Source organism: Raphanus sativus, chromosome 8 (genome assembly GCF_000801105.2).
Source record: "Raphanus sativus cultivar WK10039 chromosome 8, ASM80110v3, whole genome shotgun sequence".
NCBI lineage: Eukaryota > Viridiplantae > Streptophyta > Magnoliopsida > Brassicales > Brassicaceae > Raphanus > Raphanus sativus.
The window spans coordinates 14,549,848-14,573,397 of NC_079518.1; the positions used below are offsets into that span (position 1 = coordinate 14,549,848).

The window sequence follows — 23,550 nt, forward strand, 5'->3', positions numbered from 1 at the left end:
AGAAGATGTTCACACGCAAACTTGTATATATCTTATTTCACATTTGTTAAGATATCACAAGAAAAGACATTCTGAAAATGGCTTCCTCAGAGTTGCAAAGAGCCATAGAGAACCCAGTTCTTGAGCTCAAAATTGTATCAGCCAGTGACCTGAGCCATGTCGATGCCACTGACAAGATGGACGTATACGCCGTCGTTTCAATTCACGGCGAAGGTACTCACAAGACGCAAACGGCTAAAACACCCATCGACTACGATGGTGGTTTTAATCCGACGTGGAATCATACCGTTAAGTTTCCGTGCAACGAAGAAGCAGCCCGTGAAGGCCGGTTAACCCTCAAGGTCGAGTTATTTAACTATTGGCTCGAACGGAAGGATGACCTTTATCTTGGAGAAGTCAATGTCTCTGTTCAGGAACTTTTTGCCTCAGATCCACGGCCGTTTGGACACGGTAACGTCCATAAAATGAAGTCTATGACTTGCCCTATCAAAGTCAAAGAGGAAGGAAGTACCAACGCAAGGTTGTGCCTCTTGTACCGGTTTAAACCACTGCCGGTTGATGATTCGTATCCTCCATTGCCTCAAGATCATTCCCTATCAATTGGTCAACCCGTTTATCCAAACCCTGAACCAGCAATATCTGGTCAGCCTGTCGTATTTTCCCCTCGGTTTCAAACCACCACGACCAAACTGATCCTAGAGATTGTGATCAAGTTTGCCAAAGACATTGAAGATGTCAACGCCTTCTCCGCTATGGACGTATATGCTTCAGTTGCGATCCTTAAGGACAGGAAAGTTAAGGACAGGATCAATACCCCTGTCGCTTTCTCCGCAAATACAAACCCGAAATGGAACCAGATGATTAAGTTTTCACTTGATGAGAAGATAGCTCAAGAAGGGCGTTTGATGCTCCTTGTGGAACTCATGAGCCATAGGCCTTTCCTTGGTGATAAGGAAATCGGATTTGTCAGACTTCCAATGAAACAACTATTAGGCTCAAACCCTCCAGCCAATGGTGAAGCTAACGGTATGAAGTTAGAAACGCACGCTTTGACGGGTCCTTACGGGAAAAAAGGTGTTGTGAGCTTCACATATAGGTTTCTTGCGGAACAACTTAGGGTTTCAACGGTTCCAACACCGTCGACAACATCCCAACCATATATCATGTATCTACCGGTCTCGCCTCATTCATACGCGTCATCAGATCCGATACAGTTGACCTCAAGTTATGTGACTGTTCAACAAGGTACAAATGCTGCGCCGAGTAACGGACTAGTGCCAATATATATGTCGCCTCAATATCAATCACATGGATATCAACAATATTCACCACGAAATCTGCAGCCACCACCACAACATTCGCAACTTAAACCACTACCTCAGCAGCCGTTCTCTCAATCAGTGCCGGATACACAAGAAGCATAAACTTGTTGCACCCGTCTACAATATTGCGTGGAAAATAAAATGAATCTCAGTTTGATATGTATTTTTAAATGCTTGGACTAATTTTCCTTCTTTTACTTCCAGCTCATCTGTGTTGTTGATCTCTCCATTATCTTGAAACTTAATTCATTACGTTTCTTATATTACTCCATTTTAAATTTTGCCAACAGATTTTTTTTTTTTTTTGAGAAAGGGCCTTCAACCAGAAATTTTCCATCACTCTTTTTCGTGATATCTTGACATTCCCTGCTTTATCTATTCACTTTCATTTTTATTCATATATGAAGTTTGTGTTAGTCATTTTCTTGTTCCTTTTTTGTAACACGTCATTTTCTTGTTCTCTTTTCTTTTGTTTGAGTGGAACGGTTCGTATGAGTAATAGTGTCAAACCACTTGAAACAGACACGGAGCCACATCTGACATTTCTCGTGAGCATTTTATAATATTACTGTATTGGAAGTGGGCCCTCTCAAGACATGCATATTATCACTTTTGAGAAAAAAATTAGATATCCATAAACTTGATCCAATATATATATATATATATATAATTAGATATTATATATAGTGATTAGTAAGTGATAACGAAGAATTTAGTACGGGATAATATGAGATGTGACAATTATTGCCCAAAGTGTGGTGAACCAAAAGAGTTGGTAACTCATGTTATATTCGAATGTCCATCTGCTCTACAAATTTGGTTACTTTCATCAATTCCAACGAGTCCGAGTGTTTTTCCAGCACCAAACATCTACACGAATATGGATTATCTGTTTTGGCGGAAGAACAGTATAATCGAATCAGAACAAGACATGGATCCTTATCCCTAGATAATTTGGTTCATCTGGAATGCTCGAAATGACAAACTCTTTAAGGGGATAGACAAAGATCCCCTGGAACTAGTGCGATATGCTTAGAGTGAATGTCAAGCTTGGTTTAATGCAAATTAACCAGATGGTACCACCAGTGGTACAAGAGAACAATAAAGAGGAATCCCAAGTCATAAGCTTGGGCAATATTTGCTTGCTAGATGGATACTGGACATTTCATGGTCAATTTATTGGATGTGGATAGGTCTGGATAGATAGTAGTGGAAACATTCAACTCATGGGAACACGGAATTTCCCCAGAAGAGAATCATCTCTGCACTCAGAAGTGGAAGCACTGCTATGGACGATGGAGAATATGCTTTAAGATTTAGGTTTAGAGTTTAGTTTTATAGTTTAGATTAAACTCAGCCGTAATATATATGAATGGTATAAACCAGCCGTAACGGTCATATAACTCAGCCGCCGAGTGTAGTTTATTTCACGGTGTTTCGTATTTCGGGCGGAGCAACATCATTCTTTCAACTCTGAACACAATATAAATTTGATCCTCAAATTCTAAACTACAGAACTATAAAGTTATAAAAATTATAAGGTTTATCTTTTGAACATTAGATCTAATATTTTTTATTATTTAAAGTTTAAAGTTTAGGTTTAGATTTTAGGTTTATAGTTTAGGGTTAAACTCAGCCGTAACATATGCAACTCAGCCGTAATGCATGTATAACTTAGCCGTGACGTATGCATAATTCAGGCATAACGTATGTGTTGGAGACTCAGTGTATGAAGTAAAGTTATCATACTCAGATGACGGACCATCTGAGTCATCAAACATATAAAATCAGATTTCAAATTCATCATTTTCTTCGTCTTCTCTCTTTTTCTTACTTTTTTTGTTCAACTTTCTCCTTCTCTTCCATTTTACGGGATCTAACTTCTTAATCTCTCTTTTCGAGTCTTTCTACTTATGCAACACGACGAATTCAATGAGAGAGGGAGCAGCAGGATGTCGGACCACCATACATGGCACTAGAAAAGAGGAAGCTTCTTCTTTAACCGATCATCATCGAAAACGACGACGAGTATAGTAGATCTGTCTCGGATTTTCAATTTTTTAAAAATCTATATTTTTTAGATTTAGTTGCGAAAACAATAATTACCAGATCCATAAGATCTCAGAGAAATATGAAGAATAAGATGAAGAAGTTAGGTAACGACGATGAATAATGAAGAATAACTAGACCCTTATTTACTATTGTAACATTAGTGATGAGTTGATGACATGGCGGATAACATGGAAAATAGGTTAGTCAGCCGCCAAACGATGAATACTATTTCAATAATTAAAATTTTGCTAAAAATCAGCCGTAATTATCATGGGAAATAATAAATAGCCAAAAATACCATGGAAAATAATAAGTTGTCCGTATCGTCAAATAAATTAGCTGTAAATGAATGTTATTCTAGTAATTAATCTTTCGCTAATAAGCCAGCCGTAAATAAGCTGAGTTTACTGTTAATCCATCCAATTACGGCTGATTAAATATAACTCAGCCGTAACAACCTCCCATAAGTCGGCCGTAAATTTAATAACTTAGCCAGTCGATGTTCATTAACTCAGCGGGGGAAAATTAACTCAGTTGTGTCTTAATTACAGCTCATCCAATTTTTTTAGAAATCACACCGCAAATGTATAAGACAGTCGTAACTTGTGTACGTAAGTCAGTATTTATCCCATAAATCAGCCATATTTCTGTAAATCAGCCGCCAGTAAAGGTTGACTTATGTTCTTAAATCAGTTGTTTTCTCTTAAGCTAGCCACGTTGTTTAATTCATCTACAATGTAACATCAACTCAGCCGCAACGGTGTATTTTGCATTTTACGGCTGACTTAATGAAAACACGGAACCAAATTTCTATGTGACTTATAAATATGTTTTTTATCATAACGTAAAAAAGGCATGCTTGGTATTAAAAAATGGCAGTAATAAAAAAAATTGTATGGTTCTCCTTAATTATCCTAAAATATGTAATGTTTGAGTAAACTTCTCTACTTCTTTCGCGATCTCCTACTCTCTTGGTCTTGCATCATCATTCTTCATATGTATTTATGCTACACGGTAAAAGAAATAAATGAATGCTATCGACTATGTTTAATGTGTATATGCTTACGTGACATTAAAAATTAATGGCATTATTGTAAATATATTTTTTTCATAACGTAAAGAAACCATGTTTGATATTAAAAAAATAACAGTAATACAAACATATGTGTATGGTTTTCCTTAATTATCCTAAAATATGTAATGTTTGAGTAAACATCCCTACTTCTTCCTTGATCTCCTACTCTCTTGGTCTTGCATCATCATTTGTCATCTGTATTTTTGCTACATGGTAAAAGAAATGAATGAAAGCTATCGGTTATGTTCAATGTGTATAGGCTGTGGAACATGGAACAATATCTTTCCTTTTGTTAATTATCACCAAAAGACATTGATTGACTTGATACAGTTCCATATATTTTTAAAGAATTCAGTGAAATTCTTTGACGTGATGAAAAAAACACTATACCAAAGGCTAACAATTCTTGGTGATGCGGTTCACCATCCATTCTTTTCAAATATCGATGTCCATAAAGCAATTCTTAACCCAATTTTTGTGCCTTCGCCTCATATTATGATAATTGGTTATCAAGTGATGAACTAAGATGATCAGAATGGTGATGAACGCTGATAATGATTGTAGCCGAAGAGATTACAACCTTGGTTTGAAAAATCGTGTGGCGAGACGAAGCGAGGAGGTGAGAGCTTAGCGCTGACCGCCATGGCGCCTCAAAGCGAGCGCTTTGCCTACCTGCAACAGACAAGGTAACCTACAAAACACTTATACAATATGTATTACGTAAAGTTTAAGAAAGACAAAAAAAAAAAACCAACTTCATATAATAAAATTGAAAGGTTCAAATAGCAAAACACTGAAAATATTAAATGCAAACACCAAATTCAAAAGCAACTAAAACACCAAAGTAAAAGCAAATAAAAACACCAATCTGAGTAGAATCTCTACTCAGATTCAGAACCACTCTCCTCATACTCCAATTCCAAATCCTTCCAGAAGCTAGCATCTTTTTCTAACTCCCCTTCAACGTCATCATCTTCATCAACCAACTCCAAATGAGAAGGTGATGGACCATAGCGCTTGCTCTGAGTTGAAGGAGTAGCTTTTTCTTTCCCTTTGTTGTCCTTAGCAGTTTTTGCTCCCCTAGTAGTGTAGCTAGGTTCTTCAGCTCCTACTGCTTCGCTCACCACACTCCATGTCAAGTCTTCATCATCATGGACAAAATCATCATCTTCATCATTGGATGAGTTCCCATCCATCTTCCCCATTAGCCATTCATTGCTATCATCTATCTCATCCAACAGAATTGGATCCTTGGCATCATTTCTCCTCATCCTACGCTGCAAAGCACGATTGTACTTGACAAACACCATGTCATTCAATCGGCCTTGAGCTAGTCAGTTCCTTCTCTTGGTATGCAGCTGAGTTTTATCAAATATCAGAGTATCAGTCACGTCATATATAGATATAGTTCATGTAAAACAGTGTAAATATAAAGATTGTGAAAAACTTACAAGTTGAAAGACTCCCCAGTTTCTTTCACAACCTGTTGCACTGCATGTAAGACTTAGCACCTTGACTGCAAAGTCTCTGAGATTTGGAGCTGATGATCTGTATGTTGACCACCAGTCAGCTGCAAAAAAAATAAAAAATAAAAATCAGTTTAAGAATACATCGCAGTGCAGTGTTTAAAACAATTCTACGTACCTGGTGATTTCATCTCCCTTTGCCTAATAGCCATGGGAAGACCAAAGAGCCCACCTGCATTCTTAAAGACTTCAAGCTCCACCATGATCTTGTCTTGAACAGCAGCTCTCGAACCAGCCTTGTGATGCAGTTATACAAGCCAGTCTCCACTTCCTCACAACAAACATCAACCGTATGAGCATAATGAACAGCTGGATTGAGGAAATAACCTGCTGCATGAAGTGGTTGATGTAACTGGCAGTTCCAGCGATTGTCTATCATCTCAAAGACCTTCTCATACTTCTCTTTCTTCCATTTGAAACTCTTAGCAATAGTTTCCTTTGCCATATCCATTGCAGCATAGATGTACCCCATTGCTGGCTTCTTCTCACCATCAACCATCCGGAGGACCTTCACCAAGGGACAAGTTAGCTTAAGAGCATAAGCTACGTTCCTCCAGAAGCCCTCTTGAAGGATATACTGCTTCATCTTTCTTGCTCCTGCTTCCTTAGGCCACTTCGACTTGTTCCACTCCTCTGAGGTCACCATCTTCTTCAAATTGGCTTGTTGAAGGTGAAATTGACTGATTGTGATGAAGGAAGTTGCAAAACGAGTTACAGCAGGCCTATGCAAGTTCCTCTGGTTCGTGAACCTTCTCATCATATTGACCAGAGGAACACGGCAGTAGATGTATGCATTGACAAACATACACTTCTTCATAGCATCCTTAACAGCTTGCACCTTTCCGATGTCCTCCAGCATCAGATCAAGACAATGGGCAGCACAAGGAGTCCAGAACAGATGTGGGCGTTTAGCTTCAAGCAGCTTCCCAGCCTTCACGTAGTTGGAAGCATTGTCAGTCACAACCTGAACGACGTTCATCTCTCCAACTTCCTCAACCATATCATCCAGAAGCTTGAACAGCAATGTTGCGTCTTTCACAACTTCAGACACCTCTTTAGACCTGATGAACACATAACCCTTCGGTGAGTTAACCAGAAAGTTCACGATGTCCTTCTGCACCACAGAATCACGCCATCCATCAGACATGATGGAGCATCCTTTCACTGCCCACTCCTCTCTGTGACCAACTAGCTGAGCATCAACGTTTGCTACTTCGTTCTGAAGTAAATTGAATCGGAGCTCGTACATTGAAGGAGGCTTTAATCCCATACCATACTGCCCAATCAACTCAGTCATCTCCTTGAAACTGTCGTGTGTAGCAGCATTAAAAGGAATGCCAGCATCATAAAACCACCTTGCTATGCCTCCACAAACTTTCTCTCTTAGCTCCTTGTCACAAACTCCCAAGACTCCCTTCAAATCCTTTCTGCCTTTCAAGACGTCTGGAGGCATAGACGTCACAAACTTATCCAGAGGTCCACGATTCTTCCTCTTGATACCCTTGCGTTTTGGCTGATCAGCATCTACGTCCTCCACATCTTCTTCACGCACAGCAGGTTGAAACTGCATAGCTAGAGCTGCTATTTCTTCAGCTTTTTTCACCATGTAGTTCTGCAGCTTAGCTCTAACATGTTCTGGACAGATTGGACACTTCTTTGCATTCTTATGCCCTCCAACAAGATGTTGCTTCAAGCGTGAAATGCCAGCAGTTAGCACCTTGTAACAGAAAATACACTTCCAATGGTTGACGTTGTTGTTGACCATGGTCCCATACTTTCTCCCCGGATCCACTTGTTGGCCTCCTCCTTGAGACCCTCGTGCTTGAGATGTTCCAGCTCCAGCGTCAGACATGATCACCTACAACATGATCACCTACAACATGAGTCTATGTATAAAAAATACATGATCACAAACATTTATTATAGAAAAAAGCTACAAACTTAAGAAGAAGAAACTATGATCTAAACAAAGATTGAGAACAAGCGTAAAGAAGATAAATCTAATCAACTAAGAACCTTGCAAACGATAAGAGAAGCTACTGCCGTAAGTTTAAGAGAAGAGAAGCTAATGATTTTACTTAAGGTTTGTAGGTTTATTTATATAAGAGAAGAAGTAGTAGGGTTAGTGGGATTGTATCCTACGTTAGTGGGATTGTGGATACCTCCTCTACACGTCTAGAATATATTCTTTCTAAACTGTTTTAGTTAATTGTACAATTTTGAATAAAAATGCCATTTTTGTGTAGGTACAACAAATCGCCGCTTTTACCGCTTTTGCAAAATATGAAAATCAAGGAAAAGCGAGATAAAGCGAGCGTTTTAGATACCTCGACTGGTTATGGGTTTCCTTGGCGATGAGGTCCTCGCTTTGTGTCGCTTAGCGTCATGGCGCCAAAAGCGCTCGCTTTTTTAAACCAAGATTACAACTCTAAATTAAAGCAACAAGCCAAAGATCTAGTATTCAGAAAATAATTGCAACAAGGAGAGCGTGATGATGGAGATGATGATGGAGTTGTTCACGATCCCAACTCCAAAAGCAAACCAAATATATGAAGCTTCAAGTCTACGCTGAAAACCAATGAAACAAAGCCTCGTCGGCACTCGCGTATCCATTGGCATCGCCAAAGAATGTCGATATCATGAGTGGATTTCAGCTTTGGAGCTGATCAAAAGAGAACAAAACCCCAAAGAAGATTATGTTCTCAGATTGAAACCATGATAGATGTGCCTGACTCGCAGAGTTGAACCATGTCCGAAAGCAAAAAGCTATGTTTTTCCGTTAAAAACAGATTAGATACCAAGCTTGATTTGGTTACCATAATTCTTTTCTTTTTAATGTTAAAAATGTACAAATTAGTATTTTATTTTTAGTTTATTCAATGATTTAATTTTTCTAGGGTTAATGTGGTATTAAAATTAATTTAAATCTTAATTCCCCAAAGTATATTGATTAAGTAATGTGAGAAATTCAAGTTGAATGTGTCCGATTTTGCCAATTTTCTATTTAATCAATCGGTCCAGTTGTGAGACTAGAGCCAAATGGATCTATATTATATATACAAAAATAAAATACTTATTTTCAATGTATTTACAAAGTTATGACATTGAAATTATTAATTAAATTACTTTTTAAGACTTTGACTTTTATGTTTAATTAATGCATTTCCAAAATCATGGTATCAATAATTAATAAACCTAGATTTAATATTTTTTGTCTTTTCCATTTTTTTATTATATGTATGTTTGGAAATAATTAAGAAATCTAGTTTTAAATAATTAATGAACAATATTGTTTTAAATTTATATAATTATATTTTTATTATTTATTATTAATAAAATAAAATTCATATAAAATGAATCATTTATATAATATATATATATATATATATATATTTTTTTCAAATGTTGAAAATTATAAAATATATAGCACCATATATTTTAAATAGTATATAAAATATTTTTATTATACATTATCATAAGTTTTTAATCCATAAAAATATAAAAGTTCATTTGTGCAGATATATATGTCAAATTCTAAATATATGGATTATACAATTGATGATTTACAAGATAAATAAAATTAATCAATATAAAATATAAAATTATTGTATTTAGAAATGTCATACTAACCAATTATTTAAACAGTTAAATTTTTAAAATATATATTATCAGTTATACAAAACTAATATTTATTTATAAATTTTAAAAGTAGCATCCACGTGGATGCACTTTTCTGATGTTTGATTTTTTATATGACACCGATAAATTTTTAAATGCCGCAAAATTAATTCCTTGTAATACAATTAACTTGGACAAAAGCATCATTCAATACAAACAAAAAAAAAATAAAAATAAAAATAAATACTGTGCAGTTGCACGGGTAAAGATCTAGTTAAAATATTAATAATCATGTTTCGAAAAGCAATTAATGTAACGAAGAAAATATTGCATTCAAATCTCTTAAAGTAGTCCAACCCATACAATGTGTATGAGATAAAGGAAACTATTGATGCCTACTATTTGATAATAATTGAAAATATGCTGAAAATAAGTAAACATAAACATTAGTTACTTTTTGTAACTCTAAGTAAACATACTTAGTTGGTAGATGTTAGTTACAACAATCCGTGCAAACAACTTGACATTCGCAAAGACGCATGTTTTTGGGTTTAGGAGTGCAATGGCAGTTCTTAGGCATCTCACTTGCACTTCGTGCACCCAAGAAGTCAAGGAAACAAGTGGCGCTTGAACTGCCTCTGTCTGTGCATGATCCATTGAACATTTGTCTCGAACGACAGTAAACTGGTTCTGGTATTGGTGCAAAAACTGGTACCTCTGGTTTGTTTTACATGTCAGAGAAAAAAAAAGAAGAGAATTATTTTAACCCAAACAGTTTTTGTGGTGAGCAAAACTGTGCAAGTATGATAATAGATACTTATGTATTATTAATATATATTTTTTTAACACAATATTTATTAGAGTATTTATTAATATATTACCTTGTGAGAAGTGGGCGTCGATAAGAGAGAATAGGACAAAAGAAACCAAAAGGACTGCAGCGAACTTCATCTCTTTTCTTTCGGATGTAGCTGGTTGATTGTGTGTTATTGTTTTAGCTGTATATTGTCATATATATAGAGCTGTTATGCAGCTTCTTGCACCTTATATACTGGAAATGTAATTAAACCTGGATTTCCTTTATTAATGGCATAACATTTATTTCTGATATATTTCATTACCATATATTGCCATTAAATTTAATCACAATTATAATTATCCACTTTTCTCTTTATTTAGGCTATGTACATCATCCTAATTAGGGCTGGGCATTTTATCCGTTAAATTTGATTCGATTCGTTATCCGTTGCTATTCGATTCGAAAATTCCGAATATCCGTAAGCTTTCGAAGCAAAGCAAATACTAAAATTCAATATCCGTCAAAATCGAAGCAAATCACAAATATTAAAATTTTGGGAAGCGAATATCCGATCCGATCCGTCAATATATAAATACATGTATATTTTGATTATATTTAAAGTTTTAAATGTATAAAATTATATAATTATTATTCTAATATATTATTTGATAGATTCTATTCATATTATTACTTATATAAAAGTATTACATAAAAGAAAGAGAAAATATTTACGATAATTATAATTTTTTTTTAAGTTTTGTGTTATTATAATTTTAACTAAGTTTAAAAATTTACAAAATATGAAGATTCATTGCTTTTTTTTAATTTTTATCTTTTATATCATGCAAAAATATATTTTACAAAACAAATTTGTATCAAATTTTTAAGATTATTTGTATTAATCAAAACAAATGAGAGATCCGTAAGTATCCGCGAATATCCGCAAATATCTATTTATTTTCCGGATATCCGTTTTTCCGAATATCCGTATTTTTCCGAAGCAAAGCAAATCGAAAAATCAGATATCCGTAACATTCGAAGCAAATCACAAATACCTTCAAAAACCCGAATATCCGATCCGTGCCCAGGCCTAATCCTAATCATATATTCAACGGATCTCACAAAATATTCATCACATCAACTCATTCCCTATTTGACGTTCGCCTATTTTAAAAAATTAAACAAATCTCAAAACCATGATATTTAATTAACAAACTAGATTTCGAAACGCGGATATTATTTTTCACTTTTATAAAATATATTATTTGTTTCTAATTATTGAATAATATATTTCATAAAAGTGAAAATAATACCCGTACTTTCAACCGAATTCATCCAGATCAGAACCGAATTCATCCAGATCCAGAATTTTTAGGTATAGTGGTTATTTAGATATTTTTACCAGAGACACTCTAGGTGTTATTTTCTACATCGATATTTATTTAGATCCAGAAAGAGTCTTTTTATACATCGATATATATCCAGATCCAAAAAAGAGTTTTTTATACATCAATATTCATTTTTCATAATTAGTGTTATATATTTTAGATGTATGTATTATAATATAACTAATGATATTCAAAAGACCTGAACCGAATCAGGTTATATGACTATTTTTGTTACAAATATCTGAACCCGTTTTAGATACATTAGTTATTTAGATATTTTTAGGTTCGTATACATCAGAATCGAATTCATACAGATCCAGAATAACCCAACTCAAAATCCAGACATAAGTTTATAATATTTAAGCAAGACTTGGTTTCAAAACAAAAAAAAACGATACCCGAAATGAACAACATGTACCTAAATAGAAAGATAATGTTCATGTCTAACTGATTTTATAAATTAATAAAAAAATCTTTATATGTGTTTGGCTAAACTAAGTGAAATAGAAATAGTTTTTTTATCAAGTAAAAAAATTATATGGAGTGAAAAATTAAGTGGCAATAAATGTATCACATGTTAATTATTTTTATTTAAGTTATTATTTTATTCACAAAAACATATCTTTGAACTATGTTTTTAGATACGTAATTTTCTACCGATTAAAACTTTTTTTTGTCACAGAAGATTTCATTAATAATAAAAATAGAGAATAAGCCCAAAACCATGGTCCAAACTCAAGAGTCCATTACACATAAGAGAAAGTTTGAAGAGCCATATTGGCTAGAGAACCAGCAATCACGTTCTCTGATCGACAGATGATAAAAACAGATTGATGCAACACCAGAGGAGATAGAACGGATGTCGTTTGAGGCAATTCCGATGACTTTTTTAAACTAGAGGTTGCCAGATATAGCTCGGGTGAGCGTTGAATTGTCGGAGAAAACCCTACAGGATGAGAAACCTAGAGTTAACGCCATGTAGAGAGCAGATCGCATCGCAATAGTCTCTGCGATAAATGGTGATCCCATGAAGCTTTGTCCCATTGATCCATGAATCAGAGAATCGGGAGGTTGTCCTGATATTTGTGGACTCGAGAAGATCCATCCCAATCTTGCTGTCAATTTTTTTTTGTTCCAGGCCGTGTCGGGATGGTTCCTTGGTGCTTGTCTGACCTGATCTTGACGGAGAACCATTACTGTGTTTACTTCCTTGATCAATCTCTGATAAAGGGCTATGTGAACCCGAGGGAGAAATTGTAAGCTGCTGCTCCCAACAAACATACAATGGGACAGGCTCTTCAAGCCATCCTGGCTTGACTGGGAGCATCTGAAGAGTAGTGCTTTCTGAACGGTGAGACCCATAGCGGTTGCAGGTGTTGGAGACAGGGAGATGCTAAAGACGGTATTCGACGAGGGAACAACGGAGGTTATGGTCAGGCTGATACTTCGGACATCGACATTACCGTGTCGGGGCCAGAAGCTCATGCTAAAACCAAAACTGATCCACTGGCCAGTGAAATACATTGTCTTGAGAGTCAAAACAGAGATGGTTAAAGAGAGCTCAACAAGGCTCATCAAATCCATCACAACATAATGAAAGCAGATCTCAAGGTACCATTTAGCTTGATCTCGGCAGCGAAGTCGTGTGACAATGAGGAGAGAGCAGGCAATTGGACGACAGATTGACGGACACAACAGTAGATCAGGGGGAGAGGAGGCAGATGTGATGTAAAGTGGTGAAGAGGAAAGTCGAGCTCGTGAAGAGGGAGGCAGATCTGGAGGTATTGGTGGGTTGGAGGCTCGAGTGGTAATTGGTGTTCCGACGGCGGCGGACTAGGCACAGACCGGAGGAGAGCATGAGATCTGGCTCGTCTTGGAGGATGTAACAGACAGTCGATTGAGGCTGGAAGAGTCATGTCGTTGGAGTTCAAAGAAGCCATAGGAGAAGGACAAGACACGATGAAGAGCTTTACCAGGGTTGCTTAGAAGGAGGAGGAGACATGGACGGTGGAGCTCCGGCGTTTGAAATCCATCTTGAAGGTCTGTGCGGCTACCTTGGGAAGAGCGCCAGGGAGAGTTTCACTAGGGCGAACTCTTTTCCTTATTGGTCTACCGATTGAAACTAAAATAATATATTTTAGTAAAATAAACTAAACCAAACGTTTAGTTATATGTAAAACCTAATTATTTAACATTTTGATTTGATAATTGGCACAAAGTTAATATTGATTAACTAATAAATAAAATATGCATTATTATTACTATGGTAATATAATTAATGATGTAAATTATTATTAAGGTAATATAATTAATTAAATTGTTAAATTAAGTGAAATATGGAAACATAATTAATAGATACTACTATTCATGTATCCAAATAAATTTCACTAAGACTAATATTCAAGTTTCCAAACACACCAAATTTTTCTAGTCTTTTTATTCAAGTTTCCAAACACTCCAATTTTATCCTTTTATTCATTTAATCTACTATCCTTGTTTCCAAACATTTCAATTTTGTACTTCAGTTTTAATAGTATAGATAGATAGATAGATAGATAGATAGATATATAAACATGACTACAGTCTATCGTACATTTCAGTTGGGCCATAAGAAAAAAATGGCCAAAGCAAATAATCACCTTCACTTATGTCACGTCGTCTAATCTATACTATTAAAGCAGAATTCTATTGGGTTTTTTACTAAAAATACCATTTTCTTCACTAACATTGTATATTTCATTAAGGGCAATCAAGTAATATTAATAACACATCTATATTGGGTCATTTTTTTTTGATCCAGCCCACTGCCCACATCATCTCTTTTGAGCCATTTGGACTCATTAAAAAATCAAATCCAATTCTTATTTTTTTTCTTCAAGTTCAAATAATTTATTTTCAACCATTCTTAATATTTTAATTATTATGTTTTTTTAATATAATTTAAGCATTCATAAAAAAATTTGAATTTTTTCATTGAAAAGTATAAATCTTTATTAAAAGTATTTATTTTTTTATTAAAAAATTAACCACATAATAAAATTAAATTTATCAGAGTTATACCAACTTAATTCATTAAAAATAAAGTTTAATTTTCTAAACATATTTAATCATTAGACCTGGACGTTCGGGTACCTATTCGGGTACGGATCGGTTCTTTCGGGTATCGGATTTTTCGGGTTTTGAAATTAAATCTCATTCGGGTATTATAAAATTTCAGGTCGGGTTCGAGTCAGGTCTTTTCGGGTCCGGATGGGTTCGGTTATCATGCATAAGAACCTGAAAAATAACCAAATAACCAAAGTATCTAAAACGGGTTTGGTTATTTATACTCAAAGTAACCAGAGTATCCGATTCGGTTTAAATTTTTGTATCCAAATTACTCAAAAGTAACCAAAAGTAACCAAAAGTAACCAAAATATCCATTTTATACAGTTTTTTGGGTAAATTTTTATCCAAACTATCATATTTTATCCAAAATACTCAAAAGTACCGATAATAACTACTATAGTTAACTTATAATATTAATTTAAAATATTAAAATAATTATAAATATAATTATAACATATATTTTAGATATATATTAACATTTCGGATATCACGGGTACTCATTCGGTTCTCGGTTCGGGTCAGGTTCGGGACCGGTTCTTTGGATATAGCAATTTAGAACTCATTCAGATATTTACCCCGGGTCCGATCGGTTTCGGGATCCTGATTTTCGGGTCGGTTTCGGGTTGGTTCTTCGGATCCGGATATAGTGCGCATGCCTATACTCTTTTAAAATGAAACACGATAAAGAAAGATAAAAAGCTTAAATCTTTTATAAAAAAACAAATATATGAAATATGACATTTACTAAATATTTGTCAATTTAAAAAAAAATAAAGAAAAATAAATCCGCGCTTTGAAAGCGCGGATCAAAATCTAGTTACATATTTACATTAGAAAAAGCACTTAAATCCGAGTGGTTCAGTACTGACCTATCACTACCTCAGTAGGTTCATTAAATTCCCGCTAGAACCGTTTGACAAATCTTTTAGTTTTATTTTAGTAAATAGTCATCCTCGTTTTATAAAAGATTAACCATTGAAAACCAGCGAGAATTTTCAGATGAATATGACTGAAACTAACATGTATATTGTAGTTTTTAAAGTCAATATGGTTGAAAATAACCATATAGAATGGTGGTTCTCATGGTACAAAAATATCATGTATTGATATGTACATTTGCTAGAAGCAAAAATATGTTTTGGAAAAAATCAAAACATATACAAGTTAGATTTATACATCAACTTGAGAGAGCTATAAAAATATTTATTTGTAAAATGTGATTTCTGAGAATAAAATACATTAAAAGAAAATTGTAATATTTTTTGAAATTGCTTTTATTTAATTAAATCTAAAAGAGTTGTAGATTTAATTTTTAAACTCTTGAGAGATGTTAAATGTAAATATGCATGTTTTTGAACTATCTCAAGAAATGTGGGGGAAGCTTTGCTTATCATATAAAGTCACTGACAAAAGGTCAGATGAACTTTAGTGATAGTTATCAAAATGTAATTAAAAAAAAACTAGTGTCATACACCAAGTTTTGTGTATAATGGTTAATTGTATCTTCAAAAAGATGACAAAAATCATTAGACAATTTATCTCGACTAATCTTAAGAGATTATGTTTATTTTGATGACAACCTAGGATCCTTTTATTAACGATGTGTCATGAGATTAAATTGTAATATCATCAAAAGGAATGGGTCGTCTGTGAATTAAGATGAGGTTTTGCGGTAACTCTACCTAACTGACTGGAAATCCCAAGAAATAGGTTCAAGGAGACAATTAAGTGAAACTAAATCTGCCAAAAGCACTTCGGTCTATACTCAGTTCCTATGATGATTAAACAGTGCTACATGTAAGGAATACAGGATAAGCATTTGCTTTTAATGATTTGTGTCCATTGTTTTGAGATATGAATGGAGTAGTACATGATACTCCTCTAAACAAAAGAAATGGCAAATCACCTAGTGAGTGTGAAATGGGGCCGTTTCTAGGAAAATGAAGGAAATGCTATATTCTCCAAGTTCACTCATGATAACCAGGACAGTTCATAGCCAAAATGAACAAAATAGAGAACCTAGTTCTGTGAGAGAATGAAGCTGTGTTTTGGATATTGTCTAGGTTTACACCAAAGCCCGGGAGGTTCAAGACATCATGGCCACCTCCTGGCCGAGTAAATCTGATAGTTATTAATAATGACTGGTTCAAGGCTGAAAAATTGCTACCAACTCATCATGCAATGGATTTTTTGTTTTTACTCTCAAAAGTCCTTAGTTGAGTCTTGTTGAGTCTTGTCTAGGAAGTCAAGTCTGTCGAGTCTAGTGTTTAGAGTCATTTCTATTCATGTGGAGGATTGTTGGAATTATTTTTTGAGCAATGTGTTCATATGCTAAAAATAGAGTTAGTGTGAATGAGAAATTGATGTCTAATGTGTGTGATTTGAGAAACTTATATAAAGTAGCAAATACACACATTAGATATTTGAATTTGGATTTGAGTTTTGATTTGTTAGTTGGACTTCATGTTCATTAACTTAATCTTACAAACCAAATATATGTTGATCTTTTATTTTGATAAAATATAAAAAAGAAATTCATTTTAAAGTATATAATTTTGTTTGAATTGGTCAAACAATAATAATTTTACTCTTTAATCTCTTGGTCAAAATGTGAAATGAATTCACATAAGAATTGACAAGAAATAAAGACTCCATTAGTGCACCATGGGAGGTTTCATTTTATGTTGAAAAAAGAAACTTGTGCTTCTGATTATTTTCTATATAAAGCCTCATGGCAATGTAGAAAAATATAATTTAGATGAACAATGAGAAAAAAAAAACCTTCTGCATTGAATAGTTATGCTAATATTTTTTTTTTCATTTGAGTCTCAAAGTACAATACAAAACTAGGGTCGATAGATTCTATTTTTCGGTGATAGTAAACAGAAACAATGATGCAAATGTATCCTGGAAATCTGAGCGCTATTAAACCGTCACACTACGGATCGTTTAAAAATTTAAGGAAAGAGATTAATCATCTCGACTCTGCAATTCTTCTTTATTCGTTTGTTTCGGTATTGTAATTTTTATTTTTGTTCTTATTATCTTTTATAAATATCAGTTGTCCTATTGTAGTAAAATAAAGTTCCTACAGGCCTCACTTCACCTGATGAGGTCCTGCTGCGTCAAGTTATTGGTCTTCTCAGAAACAAATGTGTTGCTCTAAAGAACACTGGTCTTTCTGGTTGGATTTCTAACTCCACTCCTTCTTATCTTTCTTCAATTCCAAGGAGCGTTCTCCAAACTCCTTGTGACCATCTTCCGTGTTCTCTTTCTTCTTTCTTTCATCTTCTTTGTTTATCTCTGAATATCCTTTATGTGTTCGATATTTCTTTATTTCTGCTGCAATATTAATTCTTTAAAACATTCATAAGAAACAAAAGCATTTTTTATGACTGACAAAAGAATAGTACAGAAATTTGGAGAGATGGAACTTTTGTGTGTGTTGGATTTGTTTTCTCTTAGATGGAATTTACAATGAAAAAAAAAAAAAAACAATGAAGATGGACGAAACGATGAAGATGAATAGTGATGAGAATGATGAGTTTTGAATGAGCAAATCGTCAACGTCTATTTGAAAAAACAAAATGATGAACTCAACCTGTCTCTGCCACCAGAGATGTATAGACAGACTGACACACTGAACTGGCTTTAGGCAGGTGGAGTAGCATGGCATAAGGGTAAAACTGGAAGCAATTAGAAGAGTGAAGGGGCTGGGGTAATCTTCAAATATCGGCAGCGCTTGGAGGTACAGAAGAAAATTATCTCTTAATTTTTAAAAAGGTCAATTCCATAGTTATCGTTAATGAATTAAACATTTATATGTAATTTCAATTAATAACTTTTTAGTTTTTTTTTCTCTCAATAATTTTTAATTGGGTCTTTAAATTTTAGTTTCCTTTTTATTTCAATTTTCTAGAGACCTCATAAATCATAAAAACATTTTTATAAATTAAAAAATATATAGTTTATATAAAAACGTGATTTACAAAACAAAACTTCAGAAAACAAGAAATATAAGTATTTTCAAAAATAATAATATTCTTTTTGAAAGTATAAGTTAAATAATCCAATAGAATATTCAAACTGACTAAAAAGGTTTTTACTACGAAAATATTTTTAATCATACTATTAGAAAACAGAAGTTTTAAAATAAATACTAAGTGTCCATCTTTCCAAGACCATCGCCCAATGGTTATATGACCAAGGGCTATCCTTTAGCACTGTCAGTAAACCTCTTCACGCTGGAATATGAACTGGAAATAGTCTCTGAAAAGAGCTATACCACGAACCCTACCATAAACTCTCCAAGCAGTAGGCATGTAATCTATCATTCTGCTCATCGATTAAAAATCAGGGTTGAGCAACCCACCTAACAGACTTGTGGCATTTTCATTATTGACCCTGAAGGACGGGTCGTCATTGACCCTGAAGGCACGACTCGTCAGGGAGTTGTGCCTTCCTTGTGGAAAATGAAACATTAATTAGTTTAGGGCAGGGTTTTCTGAAATAAATAATAGGGCCTCTTAACAATTACGTTTTTGTTAATTATATTATTTTAGTCATAAATAAGATGATTTCATAGACAATATATGGATTTATGTTAGAAATTGTATTGTAATTTAGATAAACTGAATATGGACTACATAAAGATAGTAAGAGAATATTGATTGCTATAGTTTTATGTTTTGGACAATTTGGAAGTTCTAACAGTAGAATAACCAACTTTTCTTAAAAGAAAAATAAAAAAGAGCATTAATGATACAAAATAAGAAAAAAAGATGAAGTGATTAGTTATATTTTCCATAAAAACTGTTTGGTAACATTAAAATTAAAGTTAAGTCACTAATTTTTCATAAAAGAATAGAAATTTTTTATATTTACAATGAATATTTAGTGTGTTGGTGTTTTTCATTGTGTTTACAGCTCTAAGAATCTATGACAACAGTATTTACTATTATAGTTTTCAAGAAAATGAAGTATTTTATTTTCAATGTTAGTTATGAACGCTGGCCCGGCTGTGATCGCACACAAAAAAAAAAGATTGCATCGTTGACTATTTTCCTTAAGTCGATATGACAAAAGCTGCATCTCCATCTTTTGTGAAGACTCGAGATCGTAATGTATATCTCCAGAATTATCTTCTTCTTCTTGTTTTTGCTGTGTCAGATGGTTAACGTGGCCTCTTTATTTACAGTCAAAACAACTTTATTCTCACGAAATTTTGGGAATAAAGCTAAATTACGTATGATCTTCTTGACATCGCAAAGATTCGATCTTATTCCACGAGGATAAGGCTTAAAGGAAAAAACAGAAAATAGCTCAACTGTGATATGAAGAGTCATGTACTAAAAACTTCAAGCTAGGTGATCATAGCCCTACGTACATGTCTTACGTAAAAACACATACTATATCGAATCGCATCCAATTCTACAGCTATGATCGACATACCATCTATGTCCATATTATATTCTTATAATCTTACTAGTTATAAATATATTGAATTGAAGTAGTGTTATCTTATTAGTAATGGTCTGTTAATTTATTCTCTTTTCTACACAGTGTAGGTGATCAGAGGAATAACCAAATGTTAAAAACTTTATACTAATAGTTAACAGACTCTTAATAACTTTGTAATGCTGAAGAACATTGGAAAAAGATTTCGAAGGCCAGTGCCATATTGGTTTTTTTCAATGTACGTAAAGACTTTAGAAATATATATCATACATGATTCTCTTTATAACGCCTTATGTATAAACATGTGGTCCGTTTTAATGTCTCCATAATTAAACTTCTCTAGGGGACTAAAAAATTAGATTAAGGTTTGTCCAAAGTCTTTCTAAATGTGCCACATCAGCCTTGAGAAAAAAAATTAAGAGATGACACTTAAGCAAATTCATCTAATCTATCTAATCTATTAAAACTGAAGTACAAATTGGAAATAACCCTAAATTTTCCTCAATAATTACATATCTATGCCATTGGATTAGAAAAATCAAAATAAAATCAAACTGTTTAGTCATTAATTTTCGTAGACCTAATTAACTACATTGCATATATATTCCTGTTTGGAAATGATTCCTAAATATTCTTACCTTTTTCTAACATGAATCAACGTAAAGAATCTTCAACATTGTAATATTTTAACCTCAAATTACGGTACAAGATAAACATTGCCATTTCATTAGTTTTTTAATTTCAAAATATCTAAGAAGATTTTAGGAATGTTGCATGGAATATCTCAGATTCACTATACCTAAAATCTCCCTAATCTATATATATTATTAAAGTTGAATTACACAATTGGATTGTTTGGAAACAATGATAATAGAATAAATGATATATGTTTGGAAACATGAATAATAGAGATGTGTATTTTCTCTTATTTACACATTTAGTCATTGTATTTTCAATAAATTAATAACAAATGAGAATTGTTTAGAAAACATGAATAACATATCTTTAGGGATATGCCTGAACCTTAATCTGTTTTTAGAGAATTTTTTTTAACCTTTTTTGGTGGCTCTCTCTAACACTTATGCTTTAATTAGCAACTTAGATTCCTAGATTTTGATTTCTTCAGACTCTTCTAATCTCTCTGTGTCATTACCAGCTAATGAAATTCACATACCTAACAAAGAAAAAAATATATATATATATATATATATTTATAATATATATATATTTCTCTTATTCACTAACGTAAGAGTCATCATGGTTCTTTGATACAAGTTATTAAAATTGTATAACTAAGAATTCAACTGATCACCTCAAGTTTGAGTAATAGAATAGTCTTTCATTGTCAAAAAAAAAAATTCTACATAGAGATTATTGGATCAATATACTAGAATGGCCAAGAAATTAAGTAACTACCCAAAATCGTGAAAAAACCCTCCTTCACTATAGCATTTTGTGTACCCCATGACTTTTTTACCCTTAGATTTAGACACGTAAATTGAAACGTGTTGCAGAAATTGATTTGGTGTGATCCTTTAAAGTACAGACCTAGGTGGCTATCAAGATGTAGGGCTCCAGCTACCTTTCTTCCCCCTCCATTCATTTTGTTTGATATATGCCTAAGGTACAATATCAATTCTACAGAAAATCGGGACGAAATATAATTGAAGCAGAACATGGTGGGATCTAAAGCTTACCACCAAATGTTTAGGGTTTTCGATCTTTATATTATTTTGTAGGATTTTAAACTCGATTTGGTAGAAGATAACGAAGAGTGTTAGAGAAAGTTATTTGCAGTTACGAATCTCTGTTTACAGTAGTTGCTAATGATGTAGTTGCTCGTTTTCAGAGGCGAGATAACTATATTGTTATCGGAAATCCAGAGGAAACATCTGTGTAATATCCAGGCATGTTAATCTCATGTAGAATATCTAAAAGTTCCCCATGATATTCCCAAAAATTGGCTCTGGTTTGTAATACGTAGTTTGGGATCTCGATAATGTATCGACAATGACCCCCCTTTTGTAATGGAAAACCTATGTTATATAATGTTCAAATGATGTTTGTTGTCTAAAACGTTTTAAAGAGATAGAAAACACTTGTTCCAAATAGCTGTTAAATGGGTGATTAACTTTTAACCTAGGTGTATTGGTATATAAGAAGAGACTTAGCAGTGTGATACTCATTGTCAGTTATTTTCATGTGTATAATCAGATGTAGGACTTTGTTGGAAGAGTTCCAAGTTAATTGTTGTAGAATGATCGTTTCTAAGATAATAGTTGGGAATTTATGTAAAAAAAACCGTTGTTAAATTTTTGGGATAGTTAGCACTTTGTTATTGCTTGTGACTTGTTAGAATAAGATTGCACTTCTTTGGTACAAGAGTCCCCGTGAAAGTATGCTTACTTGTTTCTTAATAAATAAGGTTGCAATTCTTTGGTATAAGAGTCCCCGTGAAAATATGCTTGAGAACTTATTTCTTAACAAATCATGTTGCACTTCTTTGCAACTTGTTAGTGTATATTCCTAACGAATAAGGTATCACTTATTTATTACAATTGCATGGTAATTGTTGCAAGCCAAAAATCATTAAGGATATGAGGGACACCAATGGTAATTGGGTTCAAGCCCTTCTTCATCATACTGTCAGTGTGAAACCCAAATTATAGTCAAGTACTAGTACGATTGAGGCTGGTAAATCGATACATACTACGATCCGTTGCTATATGTCGATGCAAAATGGGAAGTAAATCCTGTCATATGCATCTATGTTTTTGGTGAGCTATAAAGTACTTGAGAACAGCTTCATCGTATTTCAGCCTGCTGCAGTCCTTAATGGCGGTCTTAACAAGCCTGGCATGTGTTTCATTGCAATGCGGGGAGGGAAGATGGTGTCACAGAACGCTATTGTAGAGGAGTGAATTCTCTTCCTATTTCGGTCTAGTGTGATGTAATACATCAGGGCATCCATCACCTGTGAATGAATAAAATTCAGTTGTTTTAAATGTGTAGTAGCATACATTAGTAGCAGCTAAGTAGTAATGTTAACTCGTCTATATATGCCGCTAACGGTTATGAGATAACATTTGGTTGTTTTAAAATGTGTAGTAGCATACAATAGTAGCGACTAAGTTGGGATGTTAACTCGTTAATATATTCCACTAACGGTTATTATGTAACGCTATTAACAACCAAGAAATATGAT

General features: G+C 33.8%; 3 protein-coding genes and 1 pseudogene across 4 annotated transcripts; 1 reads left to right on the forward strand and 3 right to left on the reverse strand.

The window, feature by feature from the left end:
- The first annotated feature begins 74 nt into the window (after positions 1-74).
- On the forward strand, positions 75-1,581 carry LOC130498626 (uncharacterized). The gene has a single exon (XM_056992133.1). It carries the CDS (start codon positions 78-80, stop codon positions 1,422-1,424), a length of 1,347 nt encoding a protein of 448 aa, XP_056848113.1. The 5' UTR covers positions 75-77; the 3' UTR covers positions 1,425-1,581.
- Positions 1,582-5,330: 3,749 nt separating this feature from the next.
- Positions 5,331-7,271, reverse strand: LOC130494617 (uncharacterized; annotated as a pseudogene).
- A 47-nt stretch (positions 7,272-7,318) lies between these two features.
- Positions 7,319-7,827, reverse strand: LOC130498992 (uncharacterized). The gene is made up of 2 exons (XM_056992869.1): positions 7,407-7,827; positions 7,319-7,365 (listed from the first exon to the last, which is right to left on the reverse strand). The coding sequence occupies exons 1-2, from the start codon at positions 7,825-7,827 to the stop codon at positions 7,319-7,321; spliced, it is 468 nt and encodes a 155-aa protein (XP_056848849.1).
- Positions 7,828-9,964: 2,137 nt separating this feature from the next.
- LOC108820069 (defensin-like protein 242) lies at positions 9,965-10,544 on the reverse strand. Of its 2 annotated transcripts, none has more exons than XM_056992289.1 (2): positions 10,475-10,544; positions 9,965-10,283 (listed from the first exon to the last, which is right to left on the reverse strand). In XM_056992289.1, exons 1-2 carry the CDS (start codon positions 10,542-10,544, stop codon positions 10,087-10,089), a joined length of 267 nt encoding a protein of 88 aa, XP_056848269.1. In that variant the 3' UTR covers positions 9,965-10,086. The 2 variants fall into 2 exon arrangements, with proteins under 2 accessions (XP_056848269.1, XP_018448555.2); XM_018593053.2 differs by having other exon boundaries at positions 9,965-10,310.
- Between the last annotated feature and the right edge of the window lie 13,006 nt (positions 10,545-23,550).